Raw genomic sequence first — 19,837 nt, forward strand, 5'->3', positions numbered from 1 at the left:
ATTCAGTCGTGTTCTGGAAGTATCACACATTTAGTGATTGTTCTCATTTATATTTTGTACACTAAACATTATATTCAAATCTTACCTCACTTTCTTGCATTTATATGAACACTTCTGCATATACTGTTCCTTTTGCTTGCAAAACTTTAGTATCAAACAAAACAAAACAAAAAAGCATGTGAGGAGCTAATACCAAAAAGGTTTTTACATAATATGGTTGCTTTATAACTAATTCATACTTATTGAAAAGTTGGTTAATTTAGTTAGATTAGAAGTGTTAAATTGTCTGTATTTATAGTATTTAAAAAAAATTGAATAGTTAATTTAAACTGAAATTTTCAATTATCTAATCTCCATAGGAGAGACAAAAAGAATTCATAATATTTTGTTATATTAAAATTGTTAAGAATATTTTGGTAAAATAATAATTAATAAATTATAGGATTCTACTGAGTAATGTAAGTAGCTTTGGTGAAAGGTTCTTAAACAAATCATAGCAAACAAATTCTATATTATGTAAGATGCCTTCTAAAATAGTATATATATATATATATATATGATAAAAAAGTGAAACACATGAGTCTAGATTTTTCTACTCAAGTTTTGATGTTGTTAATCTACTATATCTTCAAAATACATTAATTTTGATGCATTATTTTTTTTTATTATATCTTAATATCAAAATCAGTTTTGGATGCTTATATTTGAGTTGTGACATAATCTATTAGTTGCAGGATGATTCATCTTGGGAAACAGCAATGATTTTCTTAGCCTTGAAGACCCCAAATTTGGCTGCAAGTTCAAATATTTGTTCCAAGCAAATTTCAAATCTTTGTCAATGTTAGGAGTGAGTTAATGATTCTTAATATACATGAGTTCATAGTTCCAAGATTTGAAAAGGGATTTGTACAAGTTTGATCCTTGAAGTTTGAAGACCCTAATGGGAACTGCAGTGTGGTGGACTCTTTATTCATGATCTTAAACCTGGACGGTAAGCTTGAACCCCATTACTCTAAATGGAAAATTTCTTGATTGATAATGTAAAACTGAGATTGTATGCATGTACCTTCAGTTGAACTGCTGTATGAACTCTTTCATCATAGTGAAGAGATGTTGGGATGGTATGTTAGAGCCTTGATGATCCTAAAATATAACTGCATTTTGAATGGTATGCAATTGCAGTATGAATTCTTAATGAATGATGTAAATTGAGGAGGCCAAAGTTTATGTCTAGGTAACCCTAAATGCATTTAGTATGACATGATTCATAATCTAAAATATGCAATTGTACCATGAATCCTTTTTGTCCTCATAGTTTATCATATTTTTGCTCTTTTGGTTGGTTTGATTAAGGTTGAAAAATAATTTAACAAAGGTAGCAAGAAATTATAGTTGGTTTTGAAGTATAACCCTAAACCCTAAAAGATCAGATTGACAATAAAATGTTTTCACTTAGTACAGGAATTTTCTTCCTACACCACATAATTTCTTCCTGCACTTCCATAGAGGTGTTGAAATTTCCATTTTATCCTTAATAAAAAAAATAAACTAAACTCACAACACGTCCTTTTCATCTTCGTCTTCTTCATCTTCCTAACCCCATGTTCTTCCAATAAATGTCAATGGAGCCCTCTCAACTTTCCACTGGTTTCGTGGCAACTGTAACCAATTCTCCTTTTGAAAATCCTGAACAACCTTATTAGCAGTATAAACATCCTTAAAATGTGAGAGATTCCAAAGAACTCTTGATATCGTGAGAGATTTCGAAGAATAGATGCCCGAAGAAAAGATAATCTTAAAAGTTACACTAAGGAAAGACGTAACACCAACACCCACCAATCACATAGTATAACTATGTGAAAGAAAGATGATGTATGCACCCTCATTTCTAGAACCTTCAATGATATATTTAAAGCAAAGATAAGCTTGATTTTTATTAAGTTTTTAACCAACATCAATTTGTCCATTGATTCGATAAACACGTGTAATTAACATAAATCATTCATGACAATTGAAGTAAGGAAGAACACGATTTGGTATCTATCTCTTCTATCTCAATTCAAACAATAAAACAAATTAGATTAAAAAAAGAATTGTATTTTGAATTGTGCAATCTATAATGTAAAATTATATTATAAATTTAAAAACACTTTCCAAATTGTACCGTTTAGCATATTATGGACTAAGAACTATACTATCAAGAAGAAGTTCTTGATAGTACAATCTAGAATGCATCATGCTATAAGGTACAATTTAATTACAATCCAAAACCAAAACGTATTTTCAAATCCATAAAAGTCTTATAGATTATAAAATTTATAATACAAAATTTTATTCTAATACAAAATTTTATTCTAAAATGTACAATTTATATAATTTTGTATTCCAAATTGCACAATTAGTTCTTAATGCATAAAGTCCAAATTTTTATATTCTAGATTCTATAATATAATATGAAAAGTATTCAAATTTCATAATCTGGAATTGAAAAAAAAAGGCATGGTTTGAAAAGAATATTTTTAAGATTTACAAAATTATGGGAATGGAGGAAGAAATTCCCCTGGTCCATAATGTTGGGCTGGGCCATGCAGCCCGGTTTGACTTCAACAAAGAATATCCGTAAGAATAACTGCATTACACCTGTAACGATAACTATTTTAAAAAAAATCCGAAAGTATGTTTTAAATAAATAGAGATCTTGTATACATATATATTTTTTGCAAGAATAAAGACTCATATATATATAATATTCATGAATTATTATTATTTAACTATTCTATCTTTTGAAACACATAATATATGATTGTTTTACAATAATTTTAAAAATTCTACAATTTATTTTTTATGATTTTATATTGCTTTATCATCTAAAAAATGTTGTTAAGAGCTCTTGCCAGTCCTTGCCCAATTTAAGTATATTTGTCAAGATAATTAGTCTTTCTTTTCAAGGTTCCAACTTCCTATAACTTATTATAAAACTTAAATTTAAAATTATTACTACTCAAAACATAAAGAGAGTGAAAAAATATGTAGAATTTATTTAAAATTCTACATTACAATATGTTTCTATGTAGAATTTAAGTTTATAAGCATATAAACTCGATTTTTTTAGGGGTGTTAACGTGTTATATATATATATATATATATATATATATATATATATATATATATATATATATATATGATTGTTTTACTAAGCATGTGAAAATATAGTAGAAAAGATGTATAAAATTAATCCCTTATGTATAATAAAAAAATAGGATTATAAATATAAACTACTAGAAAATTATTAAATAGAAACCAAATTTAGAGACAAAAAACTTTTAGTTTCTATATTGACTAAATTAAATATTATTTTAGAGACAAAAAAAATATTGGTATCTAAATTAGTTTCTATTATTGATAAATAGTTTCTAAATTGGTATCTAATTAGTTACCTAAGTTTTAGTTACCAATTATTTAGATTCTAAAGTTGATATTTAAAATCTTGGTATCTAATTAGATACCAATTTAGAAATTATTTATCAATAATAGAAACTAATTTATATTTCAATAATTTTTTAGTCTCTAAAATAGTATTTAATTTTGTTAATATAACAACTAATTATTTTTTGTCTCTAATTGATTTCTATTTAATAATTTTCTTATTGTGAATAGATAAGAAACACATAAAAAAAAAATATGAGTTAAACTTGTTACATCTAACATCCTCTCAAGTTAATGCATATAAATCCTATATATCAACTTTTTTTATATATATATTTTTTGATATCTAACATCCTCTCAACTTTTTTTTTAATAATAAAACTCATGTTAGAACACATGTACAAACCCATGTGAAAAGAAAAAAAAAACTAAAAACAAAGAAACTAGCCTAAGAAACTACACTGAGAGTTTAAATACAAAAATAAAGACAAATAAATTTGTTTCTCTAATTTGTAATTTCCAAAGATAATAAAAAGAAACAATTGAATCCCAAAAAATTCAATCAGATGGACCATCATTTGCATTCACCAGTGATGATAAAATCCTATGATATTTTTGCACATCACTTTTATTACTTTTTTTAGATTGACTTGTTTTGAAGGTCATCTTATTGACTTTCACTCCAACTTTAGGATGACGTCTTGGTCTCCTAGAGATTTGAACTAATTCATCGTCTTTATTTAATGGTTCCTCATTTTCCATCTTTTTAGTTCAAAACTTAGAGATCAAATTGACTTCTTTTAAGAAAATATCAGTTTAGCTAAATTCAATTGTATAAGTTGGCAAGATGATAAAACATGACTCTTGAACCTCTTATTCATCACCTAAAAGATATTTAAAATAATTTTGCAAGACTAAATCTTGAGAAACATATTTAAAAGTAAACCATTTGACAACAACTAATTTAGAACTTGTTCCAAATTCCAATAAAGATTTCCTCCCGGTTGATTTTTGGGACAAAGTGTGCTAGGAAACATTTTTCCATTAATGCAACATATATTTTTAATATTAAAATAATTGCTATAAAAAAAATAAAGCATAATGAACTTTATTTTCCTTTTGAAAAATAAATATTTTATTATTACATATAGACAAATATAATGTATTTCAAGGTTTAAAAATTAATTTAAATTAAGATTCATTAATATTACAACGATTTAAAATCCAAATTATCTTAATAATAGTTCTTTTCAATTTGACAAAGAGCATCTATATATTAAAGTTTCAAAATTTAATTTAAACTAAAATTAACTAAATGCAAGTAAGAGTGTTTAAGAGAATTTCTTGCTTCAAATTTTAGATCGAGTGGATGAAACTTTCTTGTAGGCAATGGTGTGTGCTTGTTTTACGTTGAGTGTGTGAACATGGATGGATGAATTGGTTTTGGTTATTGTGAAATTGTGAAGAGAAACCTTGAAAATGAAGAAATGAAAATTTGGTTAGAGAAGATTGTGATGTTGATGAGAAATTGGAACAAAGCCAAAAGAGAGTGAAGAAGAAGAAGAAGGAAGAAGATGCAATCTCTCCTTCAAAATTGCTTCAAGATCATGTGATCTTATTCAACCATGTAAGCATTTCATTGTTAAACAATTTCATTTGTAAACATTAAACAATAAATCATCAATTTATGTTCTACAAAATTGTCACATCATGATGTCTCTTGAAAATACTATAATTTATGATATTAAAAAAAATATTTTAAAATATTTTTTTATTGATAATAATTTAAACAACTCAGAAACTTCTACCCATTTATAAGTGTTCAATTTGGTTAAATTCACTTAAAGTACAATCATTATTTAAACATTTCTAGAATTAAGTTTTATCGAATTACTTCTATAATTCAATTAAATTGCATGATAGTTTAGTTGAATTATGCATTTTACTCACTTCTAATAATAATATTTTTTTAAAGAAACTATGTGTTTTTCATGAGTGAAAATTATTATGCTTGAATATTGTAAAATCAAACTCTTTCTTTAGATATTCAACGTTGAACTCAAAATCAATATTGCTAATTAAACTGAAGTATTATGTTTAGTTGATCCACGTACTTGGTAGTAATGAAATTTCTTCAACTAATAGAAATATAACATTGAACTTGAAAGTTAAGGAACTAAAATAAAGATTAACAAAATAAAAGATAAATAATGAATTTGATTTTTTTCTCCGCAAAAAAAATATTATATTAACAACTATTTATTTTTTACTAAAATGGTAAAGGAACAAAAGATATATATTATCTTAAAAACTAATAAAATTTTAATATAATTCAATGAATTTTTTTATACAAAAATAAAAAATGTATAATTTTTTTTTTTGAAGATTACTATCATTCTAAATTAATGTTATAAGTACTCATACATTAAATAAGGGCTCTTAAATTGGTGCCCTAATATCCAATTATCCTCTGAAAGTGATTTGTTTCCTTTGCAAGAAATATGAATAATTAACATTGCATGCCCCACATGCCAAATAGGGTCAAATTCAAGTCAAATACGTTAGAAACAAGGTTAAAGTATTTCTTTTATTTGTTAATTATAGGGTGTTCTTTTCCTCTACATATCCACCTAATAAGCAACATGTTTCCAATTTTTATTGGTCATCAAAACCTTCAATTCTAGTCCTTCAAGTAACATATCTACCCATCTTCTTTCAATTCCCTTTCACACCCTTTGTTCTCAAGTCATCTACCTAATTTAAAATATAATATTTTCCAACTCCTCAAAATTCTAAGATTTTATATTATGTTTATGAAATTAATTGCACTATATTCATTCTCTATTTGTGATGTTACATGTGTTAATAAACCACTTATTAATTAACAATTAGCAATAGTTAGTTGAGTGTACACCACTCCTACCCATCAATATTTTGGCCTCCATTGAAGCTCTTTGTAGCCAAGAATAAAAAATTGTATAATTGTAGTACAAAAGAAAATGATGTATGAGCTAAAGTTTTTTCCTTTTTTTTTTGGCTAAACACTGAATTTTATTTCCCTTTTGTTTCAATGTCCATTTCCAATAATTGCTCAAAAATATGATCAAACTTTGACATCATTTCGGATTAGCCTTCTTTCTGTCACATTAATATGATGATGTTGACTTCCATAACCTAGCTTCATCCCAGAACTTTTACTTTGCCTGCTAGTAGTTGAATTTTTCTAGTTCTTGACAAATAAGATTCAACCTTGTTCATGTTCAACTCATTATAATGAGAAAAAAATGGTAAAAAAGTTAAAAGTTTGATTACTTTTGTTTTCACTTTCAACTACAAGACTATTAAAAAGCCCTTTTTTTCTTTATTTTATGTACAAATATAAAAAAAAGTAAAATTAAATGTGACAAATTTGTAAATAAAATCAACAAACATACCCTATGTGGCCAAAGATCTGTTTTTGACAAAAAAAATGTTACATTGTCTCCATTGATTTGCAAGTTTTGGTAAAGAAGATAGATATTCTGAGAGCTCTACATTCAATGGGCAGCATAATTGATCAGATTACAATATGAAAAGTGGATGGAGGCATTTAACCTTAAACAACACCACTTGCATGCTTATTCATGGTATCATAATTATTTGTCTTCACTGATGATTAGCACAATTAGGTGAAAATCTTACATTACCCACAGTGCAAAGTTAAGCAAATGAAGCTATCTGCATAATTAAGCAGAACCTTGATCCAAATAATCATGTAAGCAAAGTAACAGAGTCATTATCTTCACCTCTAAAAATATCAGAACAGGTTAAAAAACAAGCACCCCCCATTGGAAATGTTGTGGCCAAGATGCAAAACTGTGTCAGTCATTCCTAGGCCAAGTAGGGCCACAATCCTCTCAACATTGACACAAATTGCTAGTTGGATTAGGTGGGCAACCATTTACAACACCACACAATATCAAAATCAGTTGTCCCCGCCAGAATTCAAAAACAATTTCTTGGCTTATTGTTATTTGTGTGATATATAAAGAATGCATTTATGAAGGACACGTTATGAACAAACAAACATTACCCCTTGGAGTCCTACGCATGTATGAATGTATCAGATAATCACTTTAAGTCTTATCCACTTGAATTCAAAGAGAGAAAAAACTAATAAACTTTACTTTAATTCCAAAAATAATAAGAGGGGTGGAGAGAAAGAAAAAAAAATCTTTGCGTTTGTCCTAATTTTCACAAAGGAAGAGAGAGAAAGTTCTGAAAAATTGAACTCCAATTGCTTTCTCAGCAACTCTTACTTCATAGGAAATATAGCTATAGAGGAAGTTGGCCAACGGTTAACTTCCCTCCAAACCTTGAGAGTCTCTTGTAATCAAAGCAAAGTTCAGTAGTCGATTCTTGGTCACCTTCTGAGACTCAAACTTCACCTTCCTGACATACCCTTCATACCAATCTTCCTTTTCTGCTTCCTAACTTCCTTCTATATACACTTAATCTCCAACTCCCCTTCTTCACACTCACTACACTTTTTCACCCTCTCAGACTTGTTATGCTAAAGGGTTCATGGCATGCCCTTCAAACCTTGGTTTGTAATTACAGCAATAGTAGTATTGGTCCCTAGTTTTTGAGCTGTGGTGGTGCAGACCCTGAAAGTTTCTCCAAGTTCACAGCATGAGATGAGGCTCCTGCTTTTCAAGAATATTGGAGCTAGTTTCAATTAGTAGACAACTTTGGTTGCTGAATTTCGTGCTCTTGAGCCCTCAATAGATGGTATTTTTAAATTAAAGCATAGTGATCTTTCTTGAATGCTTCTTATGCCTTTTAAATTATCTCCAAGACTTCAAATAAGTTTGGCTCTCTCCTTCGATTCTTAAATGGTATGTACTGTGAATCAAACAAGACTTGGTCTCAGGCACACACGTTTTTCAATTTTGGACTAGTTCTGATCTGAATACATATATAGAGGCAAAAGGGGTATCTTTTCTTCATTATCCTCTATTCCTTTCCAAAGACTACATTTCCAATCAATACTCCAATTAATTGAAGCAGCATGGCTTCATTTCCTTCAAATTCTGCATCAGAACATAGCATGGCCGGTGCCCAAAACAGCCATCCTCAAGCTTCTTCACCTTCTTTCATGACTAGAGTGGCCATGAGAGTATCTAGATCAAGATGGTTCACCTTCTTGAGAAGAGTATTCCATTACCAAAATGGACCAAGATCTGATCTTGGTTCCAACCCCTTCAATTCTAGCACGTGGATGATGCTGGAGTTGATTGCTTTAGTGCTCCAGATAACAATCACAACACTCACTTTGGCCATTTCAAAGAGTGAGAAGCCTATTTGGCCTATGAGGGTGTGGCTAGCAGGTTATGATATTGGGTGTGTCCTTAATCTGCTGCTACTTTGTGGCCGCTACTATCAACTCCATGTGACTCAAGGAGGTGGTCTGAACCTTTCTGATTTGGAACAGCAGAGAAACAATGAAGAATCAAGGTACCCTTTGCTATTCATTTCAACAATTTTCCTTTCATTATCATTACCAATTGGTAGTACCAATAAGTTAGAATTTATAGGATATTCATTGTGTGAAAACTTGCCTAGTTGAAATTAGAAAATGTTTGACTGCATTGGTTTTATGGTTGAATTCAAACAACTTCAACACAGAATCTCATGTCATAAAAAAAAAAATCTAATAATTATACTGTTGAATTTTAATTGAGTAGTATAGTATTTCAACAAGAAAATAAGAAACTTCTAAAGATGGACTTTTTATTTTATTTTATTTTTCCTAAGGGAGAGCCCAATTATTGTAGTGGGCCTAAGGGTTTGCACATGGTGCACATGGGGAAACAGAGCTGGAAAGGGGTCAGAGCATTGATGAGATTGAAACTCTTGTAGTTTTAATAATGCACCTCAACTTTCATCACATAAGTTAGGACATAAGACAATAAAAGCATGAAGTAATAAAAATTTCAGAGTGAATGAAAGGGAATGAGAAAGTACCTAACTTTTTCACTGACAAAGAACTGGTTGGAGCAGGAACCAAGCAAAATATAGGCCAGACAAGAGGTTATTGCTTCGCACAATTATGTTTGAATTCGGTTGACCTAACCTAGCTTTTATTGGGTCAATCATGAGGCACCATTTTCCACCTTTGATGCCTTCAATTCAAACAAAAATCACTGTTGGTGAAAATTTTAAACTAATTAGAACAAAAGTTAACAGATTTATCATATTGGGATTAGATAACAAACAATTTACACTGTCAGTGCATATCCTGTTAAGCAAAATTAGTGTAAGATTTATTAAATTGGAGATAAAAACCAATAAATCAAAAAGCTAAACCTACTATTTAATGAGAAGCACATGAATGTTATCAAATAAAAAACATTGAAAATAATGTATTAAACAACAAAACTGTTCTATGTTTGGTACATAAAGAAAACTTCATCTGAAATTATTTTTGAACTTTGCATCATGCAGTGTGTTGAGGAGCTCACACTTGATGGACAAATGCAGAAGTTCACTTGAGCTTTTCTTTGCCATATGGTTTGTGATGGGCAATGTTTGGGCCTTTGACTCACGTTTAGGGTCATTCCAACAAGCTCCTAAACTGCAGGTGTTATGCATGATCCTACTTGGCTGGAATGCAATATGCTACTCTTTCCCTTTTCTTCTGTTTTTGCTGTTGTGTTGTTGTGTGCCATTGATGAGCACCCTCCTTGGATACAACATGAGCATGGGCTCCTCTGCTAGAGGGGCATCAGATGATCAAATCTCAGAAATCCCAAGTTGGAGATACAAAGGTGCTCACACCAACTTGGACTTTGCCAATGACTCTCAAACCACTCAAAGATTGATCAATGATGATCCAGTAAGTGACATTATCATCATAGAGAATTTGCAACATTTTGATTTTGACTTTGATATTTCATATTGAACTGATATTGTGGTGTTGGCTGAATCCACAGGAATGCTGCATTTGCTTGGCCAAGTACAAAGACAAAGAAGAAGTGAGGCAATTACCTTGTTCCCATTTGTTCCACCTAAAATGTGTGGATCAATGGCTAAGAATCATATCATGTTGCCCCCTTTGTAAACAAGGATTACAAAGGTAGCCATCATACACAACACTCAAGAACATTGATTTCGATATATGTTTCCAATTATTTTGTATTTTTTTCCTCTTTGGTTACATGAGTGAGTTTGTACATGTACAGAAGAGGTCACCAGTAACCAAAACACTACACAGAATACTTGATTCTTAGGAGTGAATCAATCCCCTTACTTTTCAAATTACTCCATTGTTTCTACAAGCTTTTCCTCCCTTGTTATCATGTCATCTAAATCTTATTGTAAGGTGTATTGAATAATGAAGTAAATATTTATATTTGCTCCTAATATTTTGTATAATAAACTTATTTAGAGTACACTTTTTTTTTTTTTTTACTTTAATCATATTATTAGTACCAAATGTTTATCAGTTTTCTCAACTACTAATTATTCCTAAAAATTTAATTGACCATTTTTAATGTTGTCTTGTTTTTAATATTTAGAACATTACTCATGGATACCGAATCTAGTATCACTCAAAATTAGTGTTTTTTTTTTAAATTTAAATGCCACTTTTTCTCATTTGAGTTTAATTTTAGTAATTAAGAAACTTGTAAAAAAAAAATTAAGTTGGGAAAAATAGTCCTTGCATATGTAGGGATCCTACATCAAAACTAAATTACCATTTTCAATGTTGGGTTGAAATAGATTTTGCACCATTAATGAACTCAACTCAAGTGATTTCATTGCATGTGTAACATGTAAAATCTTGAACAATTTAAAAACATGTTTGGGTAGGTTGGTACTACAATTTATTGGTTATAATGTTATATGAGTTTGATTTCACACTGGGATAAGGTTTTGTTGTACATGAGTTTGATCAACATTTGAGACTACATGTTCACACACACAAAAAAATAATTAGAATCTATTTGGAATAAAAACATAAAATGAAACTTTTTTTTATCCTGGCATCTAATTATGAATTTTTACTGTATAATTAAAATTAATATTTTTTTGTTTGAAAGTTGCTTTAAAAATTATATTTACAGTGCCTTTAAATAAAATGATAATGTAAAAAAACTGACATTGATAGTATACCATAATTAAACTTTAAACAAAGTGCTTTCATTATTTTAAACGAGTAATCAATCATATGTGTTAATTTTAAAAAAAAAAATCGTAAAAAGATAACTTTTTTATTAGAAGTTAAAATCTACATCATGATAATGAGTACGATTTTGAGAGTTTATAATATTATATTTTTTATTTAAAATGAAAAGCTGATACGTGTAATTTGAGAGGTGAAGTAATAAACTTACCTTTTTTAACACTTTTTTTTGCTATGCTTTAATATATATAGTTTTAAAAATTAAATAAGAGTTTATATCTGTTAACATTTCTTTTAATTTGTATTCAATCTTTATTTTTCAACAAATTGTGTTGAAATGGTTGATAGTTTAAAATTTTTGAAATCAATTTCAAGAATCTATTTATTGAAAAAAATGTGTGAAATTGATTCTATGGTATCCTCTTGATTGATTTAATTATTAAAAATATTAATAAATTTATTTTTAATTATAAAAATTATGTAAAATGAATTCAAAATATATATTAACTTTACCTTGACAGGTAATCCCACATATTTCTTAGTTTTTAGTAAAATCCTTAAATTCACATTGATTATTAAAAAAAACGTAACTATCAAGAAAAAAATGATTTTAAAAATTAATTTATTAGTCTTTAAAATGATAAAATTAAATACTAATTCAAGAATTTAATAATAATAAATAATTAAAACCATAAACAATGTTAAATACCAATTTAATTTTGTTTCAGAAATCAATTTATTTACCATTATATAAAAATTAATTTAGTGAGCAAACATAAAAAATCAATTTAACAATTAATTATATAGAAATTAATTTAATGATAAATATAGAAGCTAATAATTTACTAGTTAATTGCATTGAAACAAATTTAACCACTAAATGTATACAAACTCCTTTAGTAATCAAATTTATAAATATCAAAAGATGGTCACGGTATTGAAATCTAAATAATGATAATTTATTTTAAAATATTCTACTTTCTTAATTATTTATTTAATTTTTCATATTTTATATTTATTTCTAAATTTAATTTCAATAATTTTAAATTAATACTATGTTGTATCACAAATTCAAACTCTTCCCATTATGGAAAGGATGATGATTTCGGTATTTAGATAAATGAAATCATATGAAAAAACAAAATTGGACATCAAATTATAAGGAAAAGATAAATTCTTAACATTTAAGTTAGGTAATTCCACAAGAGAACAACAACAAGCAAAACAAGCAATGATTAAAACGTTGATGAATCTCAAAGTATGAAACTAGTAAGAAAGAAAAACATTGAGAAATAATATAACTTTAAGCAATAAAACAGTAACAAAGATAACATTACAAGAAAGAAAGAATAGTAAAAGGGTGAGATATTAAAACCTACTCCATTGAAGAAGCTTCATGCAAATTTCAAATACAGGTAGAACACATATTCTAGGTTTAGATGTGTTCTGTTAGTTATTAGATATTTATATGTAATTAAATATTAATTTAAAACATAATTTAAAAATTTAGAAATTATTTTTTGATATTAATAACTTTTTTAGTATTTATTTTAGTTAATATAGTAAATAATTATTTTTTTTAAATTGATTTTTATTTAATTATATTTTCAATTTTATACTTTTTGAAGTAATGCAAAGCTAAACAATTTTAGATGAAACACTGATTAAGTTAAATAACACAAATCTTATAACAAACCAGATAACAAAATTAGAAAATTGAGTCATAATATTTAAATTCATTTTTTTTATAAAATATAAAAATGAAAAAAAAACAATATATATACAAATTGATATCTGAAACTTGTATGCTTTTAATATTTTAGAACTTTATAAAGAATGTTTTCAAGTATTAACTTACCCTCAATATTTACAAAAGATATGAAAATATATATTTTTATAATTAAGTGAAGAAAATGTCATAATTTTTTTAAAAAAAAGAAAAAAAAATATCTTTCCCCTTATATTATTAAAAAGGAGCTAATTTTCAGCACTAATTTTATTTATTTATTTATTTTAATGTAAAATGAATATTTAATAACCTAATTAGAACTAAAATTTGCACATTAAACATTTCACACTTTATTTCCTTTTTACATAGGAGTATAGAATTAAAATGTGTGCACATTAAACTCTCCCACAAACAAAGTGTCAAATCACTTGTCATAATTCACACTTTATTTAGTACAACACAACAATGAAATGCTTAAAATAAATTAAAAATCATAAAAATGTTGGAAAACACATTTTGGGGTTAATTCAGGTAAAATAGTTAAAAGAAGTTACCAATGGTGATGAAATGACACCCTAATAAAGGAAATTTATTTTTAACTGAATCTTTGTGCCTCATTTTTGTAGAAAAAAAAGGTAACAACTTGCAGTTATAGACTGTTGATTTAGTTAAAAAACCACAAATTTGTAATAAAAATGGTTGATTTGATAAAAACCACATATTTGTAATAACAAAATTAAGGTAGTGAACAACATTCCCAATGATTTAGGCTTACTCAGGGTTTTTTTTAATGGAATTTTCACTATTTTTTCTTTTGTGGGAAGTGTAGCAATTGAAAATATCACCTTCTTCTCTTTTACTCTTCCTGCTCATAATTCAAAGAACATTGAGAAGCTGGTTATTGTTCATTCAAGCTTTTTGCATGCTATATCCCACAAACACAGGTAAGTATTGTAATATTCTTTTGCTTTTAAGAACAACCATGTTTGTTCCTATAATCATGTTGATTAAACATGAAATTCTTTCTTTATATATACATATTTATTTATTGTGTGTGATTCTTTGTTTTGTGACATGATACATGAGCTTCCATATCAAACCATTTTCATATTTTCCATCTTCATCACTTGATGTTTTATGAGACTTTTACCTTTTCAAACTTCTTTAAATCAATACTAAACTTTTCTTTAATTAACGTTGAACATTATCGAATATTAGCAAAACTTCTATCAACTAAAAACTTCTCTTAATTTTTTTTTCTTTGTTCTAATTCAGGTATATTTAAAATAATGAATTGATCATGTTTGTATCAATAAACGTCTCCTCATAATACAAGACTATTAATAAAAACAAATTACTTTTATCAAGCCACTACAAGAAAATCAATCATAAAATAAAAACCAATTTTAGAGACAAAAAATAATTAGTTGTTATAGTAATTAAATTAGAGACTATTTTAGAAACTAAAAAAAATGGTTTCTAAATTAGTTTATATTATTGTTAAATATTTTCTAAATTGGTATCTAATTAGCTTCCAAGATTTTAACTACCAATTATTTAGATTATAAATTTGGTAGCAAAAGATACCAATTTAAAAACCATTTAACAATAATAGAAACTAATTTAGAGACCAAATTTTTGTTAGTTTCTAAAATGGTTTCTAATTTAGTCACTATAGCAACTAATTATTTGTTGTCTCTAAAATTAGTTTCTATTTCATGATTGTCTTGTATTGAGTATTGTTATGATATAAAAAATAGAACAAAATAAGAGTAAATGAAGAAAAATAGAAATGAAATTGATTTAATGTGTAATTTGTTTTGTTAATAGGAAAAAGGTTGTGATAGGAGAAAAATGGAACCAAAGGTTGACCAAAAGCCACCAAAGATCATGGTAAGTAAACTTCCAGAATTGGACGTGGAAATCCTAAAGAAGAACTCACACATGCTTGTGTCACCAACAACATCTGAAACCTTAAATAGAAAAAGATCACCTGGGAGGATGAATTGTCTATGCTCACCCACCACACATGTTGGTTCCTTTAGATGTCGCCACCATCGATCTTCCGACATGCGTCGTGGAAAATCGATTGGTTCCAACCTCGCTGAATTGGGTTCTAAAGCTGGTCCAATCAGTGACTCACTCCAAGCTCAATAGCTATTATGCATAGGACTTTCATCTTTCTAAGTGTAAAACCTTTTTACACATACATCCATACATTTACACAAACAACCATCACTCCTATAAACTTTCCCAATCATATCAAAACTTACTTCTACTTCATCTTCAATTTCTCTCTCTACTCATTTCAAAACTCATAATTCAATCATGGTAACACCTAACTCTTTATATTTTTATCAACTTATATCTTCATTATATATGTAATACTAGATGATGTACAAAATTCATAACATACAAATATAAAAAAATAAAATATTAGAATTCATTGAGAGGTACTTATGTTATTAAAATCGTATTTGTCCTGTCCTCACACAAACCTTTATAAAAAAAAATTGAGAATGGAAAGTCTTCAAAAATATTTAACAAAATATAGTAACTTACAATATTTGGAAGCTACAAAATTAATATAATTTTTTTATTAAGAAATTATTTTAAAAATTAATAACTTTCCTTTAGTGTGATGAAGATGTTTTATTTCTTCTAGAATTTAAAAGGATTATAATATGTTAACAACTTTCAATATCTGATAAAAAAAACTTTCATAATGTTTAATAATTACGTATATTATTATTTTATTATAAATTTTATTTTTAAAAGGGTTATCAAATTGTTGTTTAAAGAAAAGTGTGTGGCAATTATTTTTCATTTTAAAATTGAGAATGTTAATTTTTCTGGTTTAGTTAATGTTTTAAAAAATAACATTCATGGTTAAGTGCGTTTTTAAATTTTAGATTTTTCACACGATTGTTTATGCCAAGAAAGTGAAAATCTCATTTTCTTTGTTGAATTTTTAAATATGATAAAAATGTTATAATACTTTATTAAATCATTTAACTCGAGGAATAATAAAAAATATGATAAACATATCATGTTATTCTTTAATTTCAAATATATATATATATATATATATATATATATATCTAAAAATATTTGTTTGAACAATTTTAATCCTTCCTAATAAAAGTCATCATTTTCGTGATGAAAGATTATCAAATATCAATTATACAAGACTTAATAATTGTGAATAGTCATTATTATTAATTAAAAAATATATTAAATAATCAAATTAAAAGGAGTTCAAAATATTGAAATAAGATTAGAAAAGATAATAATAGTAGAAAAAAATTATTATATAGATTTTTTTTCAAAATTCAAACCCTAAATCCTACAAAATTCATGAATATGAAAAACCTCATTGTTAGAAAGCAATTCATCCATGTCATCTTATAGTTCGTCATCTATAGCAAGTATGTATTGGAGAAATGTCTTACCCTCATCCAAGCTTAAATTTTTTTTTCCACTCATCAATTAACCTTAATATATCATTGATTACATCATCAATTATAGAAACAATATAATAGTTATCATTATTGATTTCATCATAAGTTATAGAAATGTTATCATTGTTATCATTGTTTTGGTTAGCCATTATTCTTCTCTCTTTCTCCATCAATGATCACTTAAACTCAATATTATTTCTTTTGTAACTCAAGACAAACTATACATCAACTCAATTAATATATTCACAAATAACCACAATTTTGATAATACATGTTGTATAAGTTGATATGTTGTAATTCTTATATTTTTTGTGGTTGTATTGAAAAATTTGGGGTAAGACAAAGTCGTTGTTCTTTATTAATGAAACTAGGAACAACACCCATGTTAATGTTATCTAGGGTTACGTCATGGATACTTTTTCTCTTCTTATTTTTCTTTAGGCCATTTTGATGATGTCTATATTTTTTAGCGTGACTTGCAATTTGAGTTGAAGTTTTTGATGGAATGTAACATTTTGAAATGCTTTTCCAATCTCCTGAGCTACACTTTTGGAGTCCAATAAGAAATAACCTGTAATGAAAAACCTCAAAGTTAATTCATCAAAAACTTTAATTTAAATTCGATCTTACAAAAATGTATTTGTAACTTAATATTTATATCTAATTTTATACATTAAAAAATAAGACTAAAAAGTTGATCTCATAATTAATAATAAATTCATCAAATTTAACATCAAATTTAATAAAATATATTATATTTCTATAAAACACATTTTTTTAATTAAAATTGAATAACCTCACACTAGCTCTTGGAATTTTTAGCCATTTATATATCCAATATAACAATATAACGTAGAAACAAGGAAAATAAAATACTAGAATTTCATTGAAAATGTACCTATGTTCATTTTCTGTCCGGCGCTCATAATGCTTGTGATGTGACTTCGATACGGGAGGTGTTGAGTGTTTTAAATAGTTAGGCATTTGAACCCAACCAGACGGAACATGTTCGAATATAATAGTGTTTGGTGATATGGCAGAAACATGAGTGGCAGGAACCGTTGAAGGAGTAGGAGCGTGATTGTAACCAAATATATTAGGGGAAATAGGTTGAGTGGTTAGTGTAGAAAACTCATAAGCAAATCCCCCATTATCCTTAAATGATGTAGATTTATGAGGTGAAACATTTGATATAGAGACCGTACTTGCTCCAATACAAACCTTTATAGAAGAAGATGTTCAAAGTTGAAGTTATTAAAATCATCAATCTAGTCATAAAAATATTAAATTGAGTATCCTAACTTATGAAACTACAAAAATTTTACTTTCAAAATTAATAACATTTGGTATGATGAAAATGTTTTAGCTCTCAAAGATTTTAAGAAAAATATATAATATGTTAACAACTTTCACTATATCTAATAATGATGTCATATATATATATATTGAATAATTTTAATATATCCTATTAAATTCATAATTTTCGTGATGAAACATTATCAAATATCAATTATATAAGATGATTATGTGAGTCCTCATTATCATTAATTAAAATATTATATGAATAATTAAATTAAAAGTTGTTCAAAATATTGAAATAAAATTAGAAAATGATAATAAGAATAGGAAAAAAAAATCATATTGAAAATATTGTTAAACTCAATTTTAAACCTTAGATTCTAAAAAATATTGAGAAGAATTTGTAGATATAAAATACCTCATTAGTAGTAGAAATCAATTCGTAACCACTGAAGCCAAACATCTTATTGAAATCATCATCAATTATAAAAACTACGTTATCGTCTTTTTTCCACTCATTAGTGAACCCTACTATCCTATCGATTTCATAATAAAAAAAATGACATCAGTATTATCATTATTGATTTCACAATCAATTATAGAAATGACATCATTGTTTTGGTTAGTCATTATTCTTCTCTCCTTTTCAAGAATAATCACTTAAACTCAATATTATTTTTTTTTCTCTATGTTATACTCTCCTTTGAAATGTGTTTTCTCGTCACACACTTCTTATATCTATAAGAAATTGTTTGAGTGAAAAGAAGATTTTAAATAATATTTTTTAAATTTTAATATTATAAAGGATCAAATTGGAAAACAGGTGTATACAAAAAGAAATCTTCTTTTATATATTGTTATGTTTAAAAGTCTTTAATGATAAAAATAACCTCTTATACTAAAAAGAAGTTAAATAACCTAAAAAAAATTATTTATAAATTATTTATCCATTGAAATTAATCACTCTTATTAACATACTTAATCAACTAACATAAATATTCTACGAACCAACAACTTAAATTAATTAGTTACTTTATTAAAGAGAATTAACTCACTTAGTGTCGTCAAAGGATATGTCGTGGATACTTTTTCTCTTCTTATTTTTCTTTAGACCGTTTTGATGATGCCTATATTTTTGAGCGTGACTTGCAATTTGAGTTGGAGTTTTTGATGGAATATAATATTTTGAAATGTTTTTCCAATCTCCCCAACTACAATTTTGAAGTCCAATAATAAACAACCTGTAATGAAAAACCTCAAAATTAATTCATCAAAAACTTTAATTGAAATTCAATCTTACAAAAATGTATTTGTAAGTTAATATTTATGTCTAATTGTATACATCCAAAAAATAAGACTAAAGAGTTGATCTCATAATTAGTAATAAGTTAATGAAATTTAATAAAATAAATTATATTTCTATAAAACACATCCTTTTTTTAATTAAAATCGAATAACGTGAAACTAACTCTTTGAATTTTTAGCCATTTATATATCCATTATAACATTGAAATCAGGAAAATAAAATATAAGAATTTCATTAAAAATGTACCTATGTTCATTTTCTGTCCAGTGCTCATATTGCTTGTGATGTGACTTCAATACGGGAGGTGTTGAGTGATTTGAATAGTTAGGCATTTGAACCCAACCAGACGGGACATGTTCAGATATAATAGTGTTTGGTGATATAGCAGAAACATGAGTGGCAAAAACTTCGGAAGGAGTATGAGCGTTTTTGTAACAAAACACATCAGG

General features: G+C 27.0%; 1 protein-coding gene and 1 long non-coding RNA gene across 2 annotated transcripts; both read left to right on the top strand.

The window, feature by feature from the left end:
• The first annotated feature begins 6,928 nt into the window (after window positions 1–6,928).
• Window positions 6,929–10,859, top strand: LOC137831377 (E3 ubiquitin-protein ligase At4g11680). The gene is made up of 3 exons (XM_068639030.2): window positions 6,929–8,922; window positions 9,913–10,303; window positions 10,401–10,859. The coding sequence occupies exons 1-3, from the start codon at window positions 8,477–8,479 to the stop codon at window positions 10,545–10,547; spliced, it is 984 nt and encodes a 327-aa protein (XP_068495131.1). The 5' UTR covers window positions 6,929–8,476; the 3' UTR covers window positions 10,548–10,859.
• Window positions 10,860–14,138: 3,279 nt separating this feature from the next.
• LOC137833074 (uncharacterized) lies at window positions 14,139–15,605 on the top strand. The gene is made up of 2 exons (XR_011084669.1): window positions 14,139–14,266; window positions 15,153–15,605. It is a non-coding gene; the product is annotated as an uncharacterized LOC137833074 (long non-coding RNA).
• The last annotated feature ends 4,232 nt before the right edge of the window (window positions 15,606–19,837 follow it).

Source organism: Phaseolus vulgaris, chromosome 6, assembly GCF_051622355.1.
Source record: "Phaseolus vulgaris cultivar YP4 chromosome 6, ASM5162235v1, whole genome shotgun sequence".
In the NCBI taxonomy this organism is placed as follows: Eukaryota; Viridiplantae; Streptophyta; class Magnoliopsida; order Fabales; family Fabaceae; genus Phaseolus; species Phaseolus vulgaris.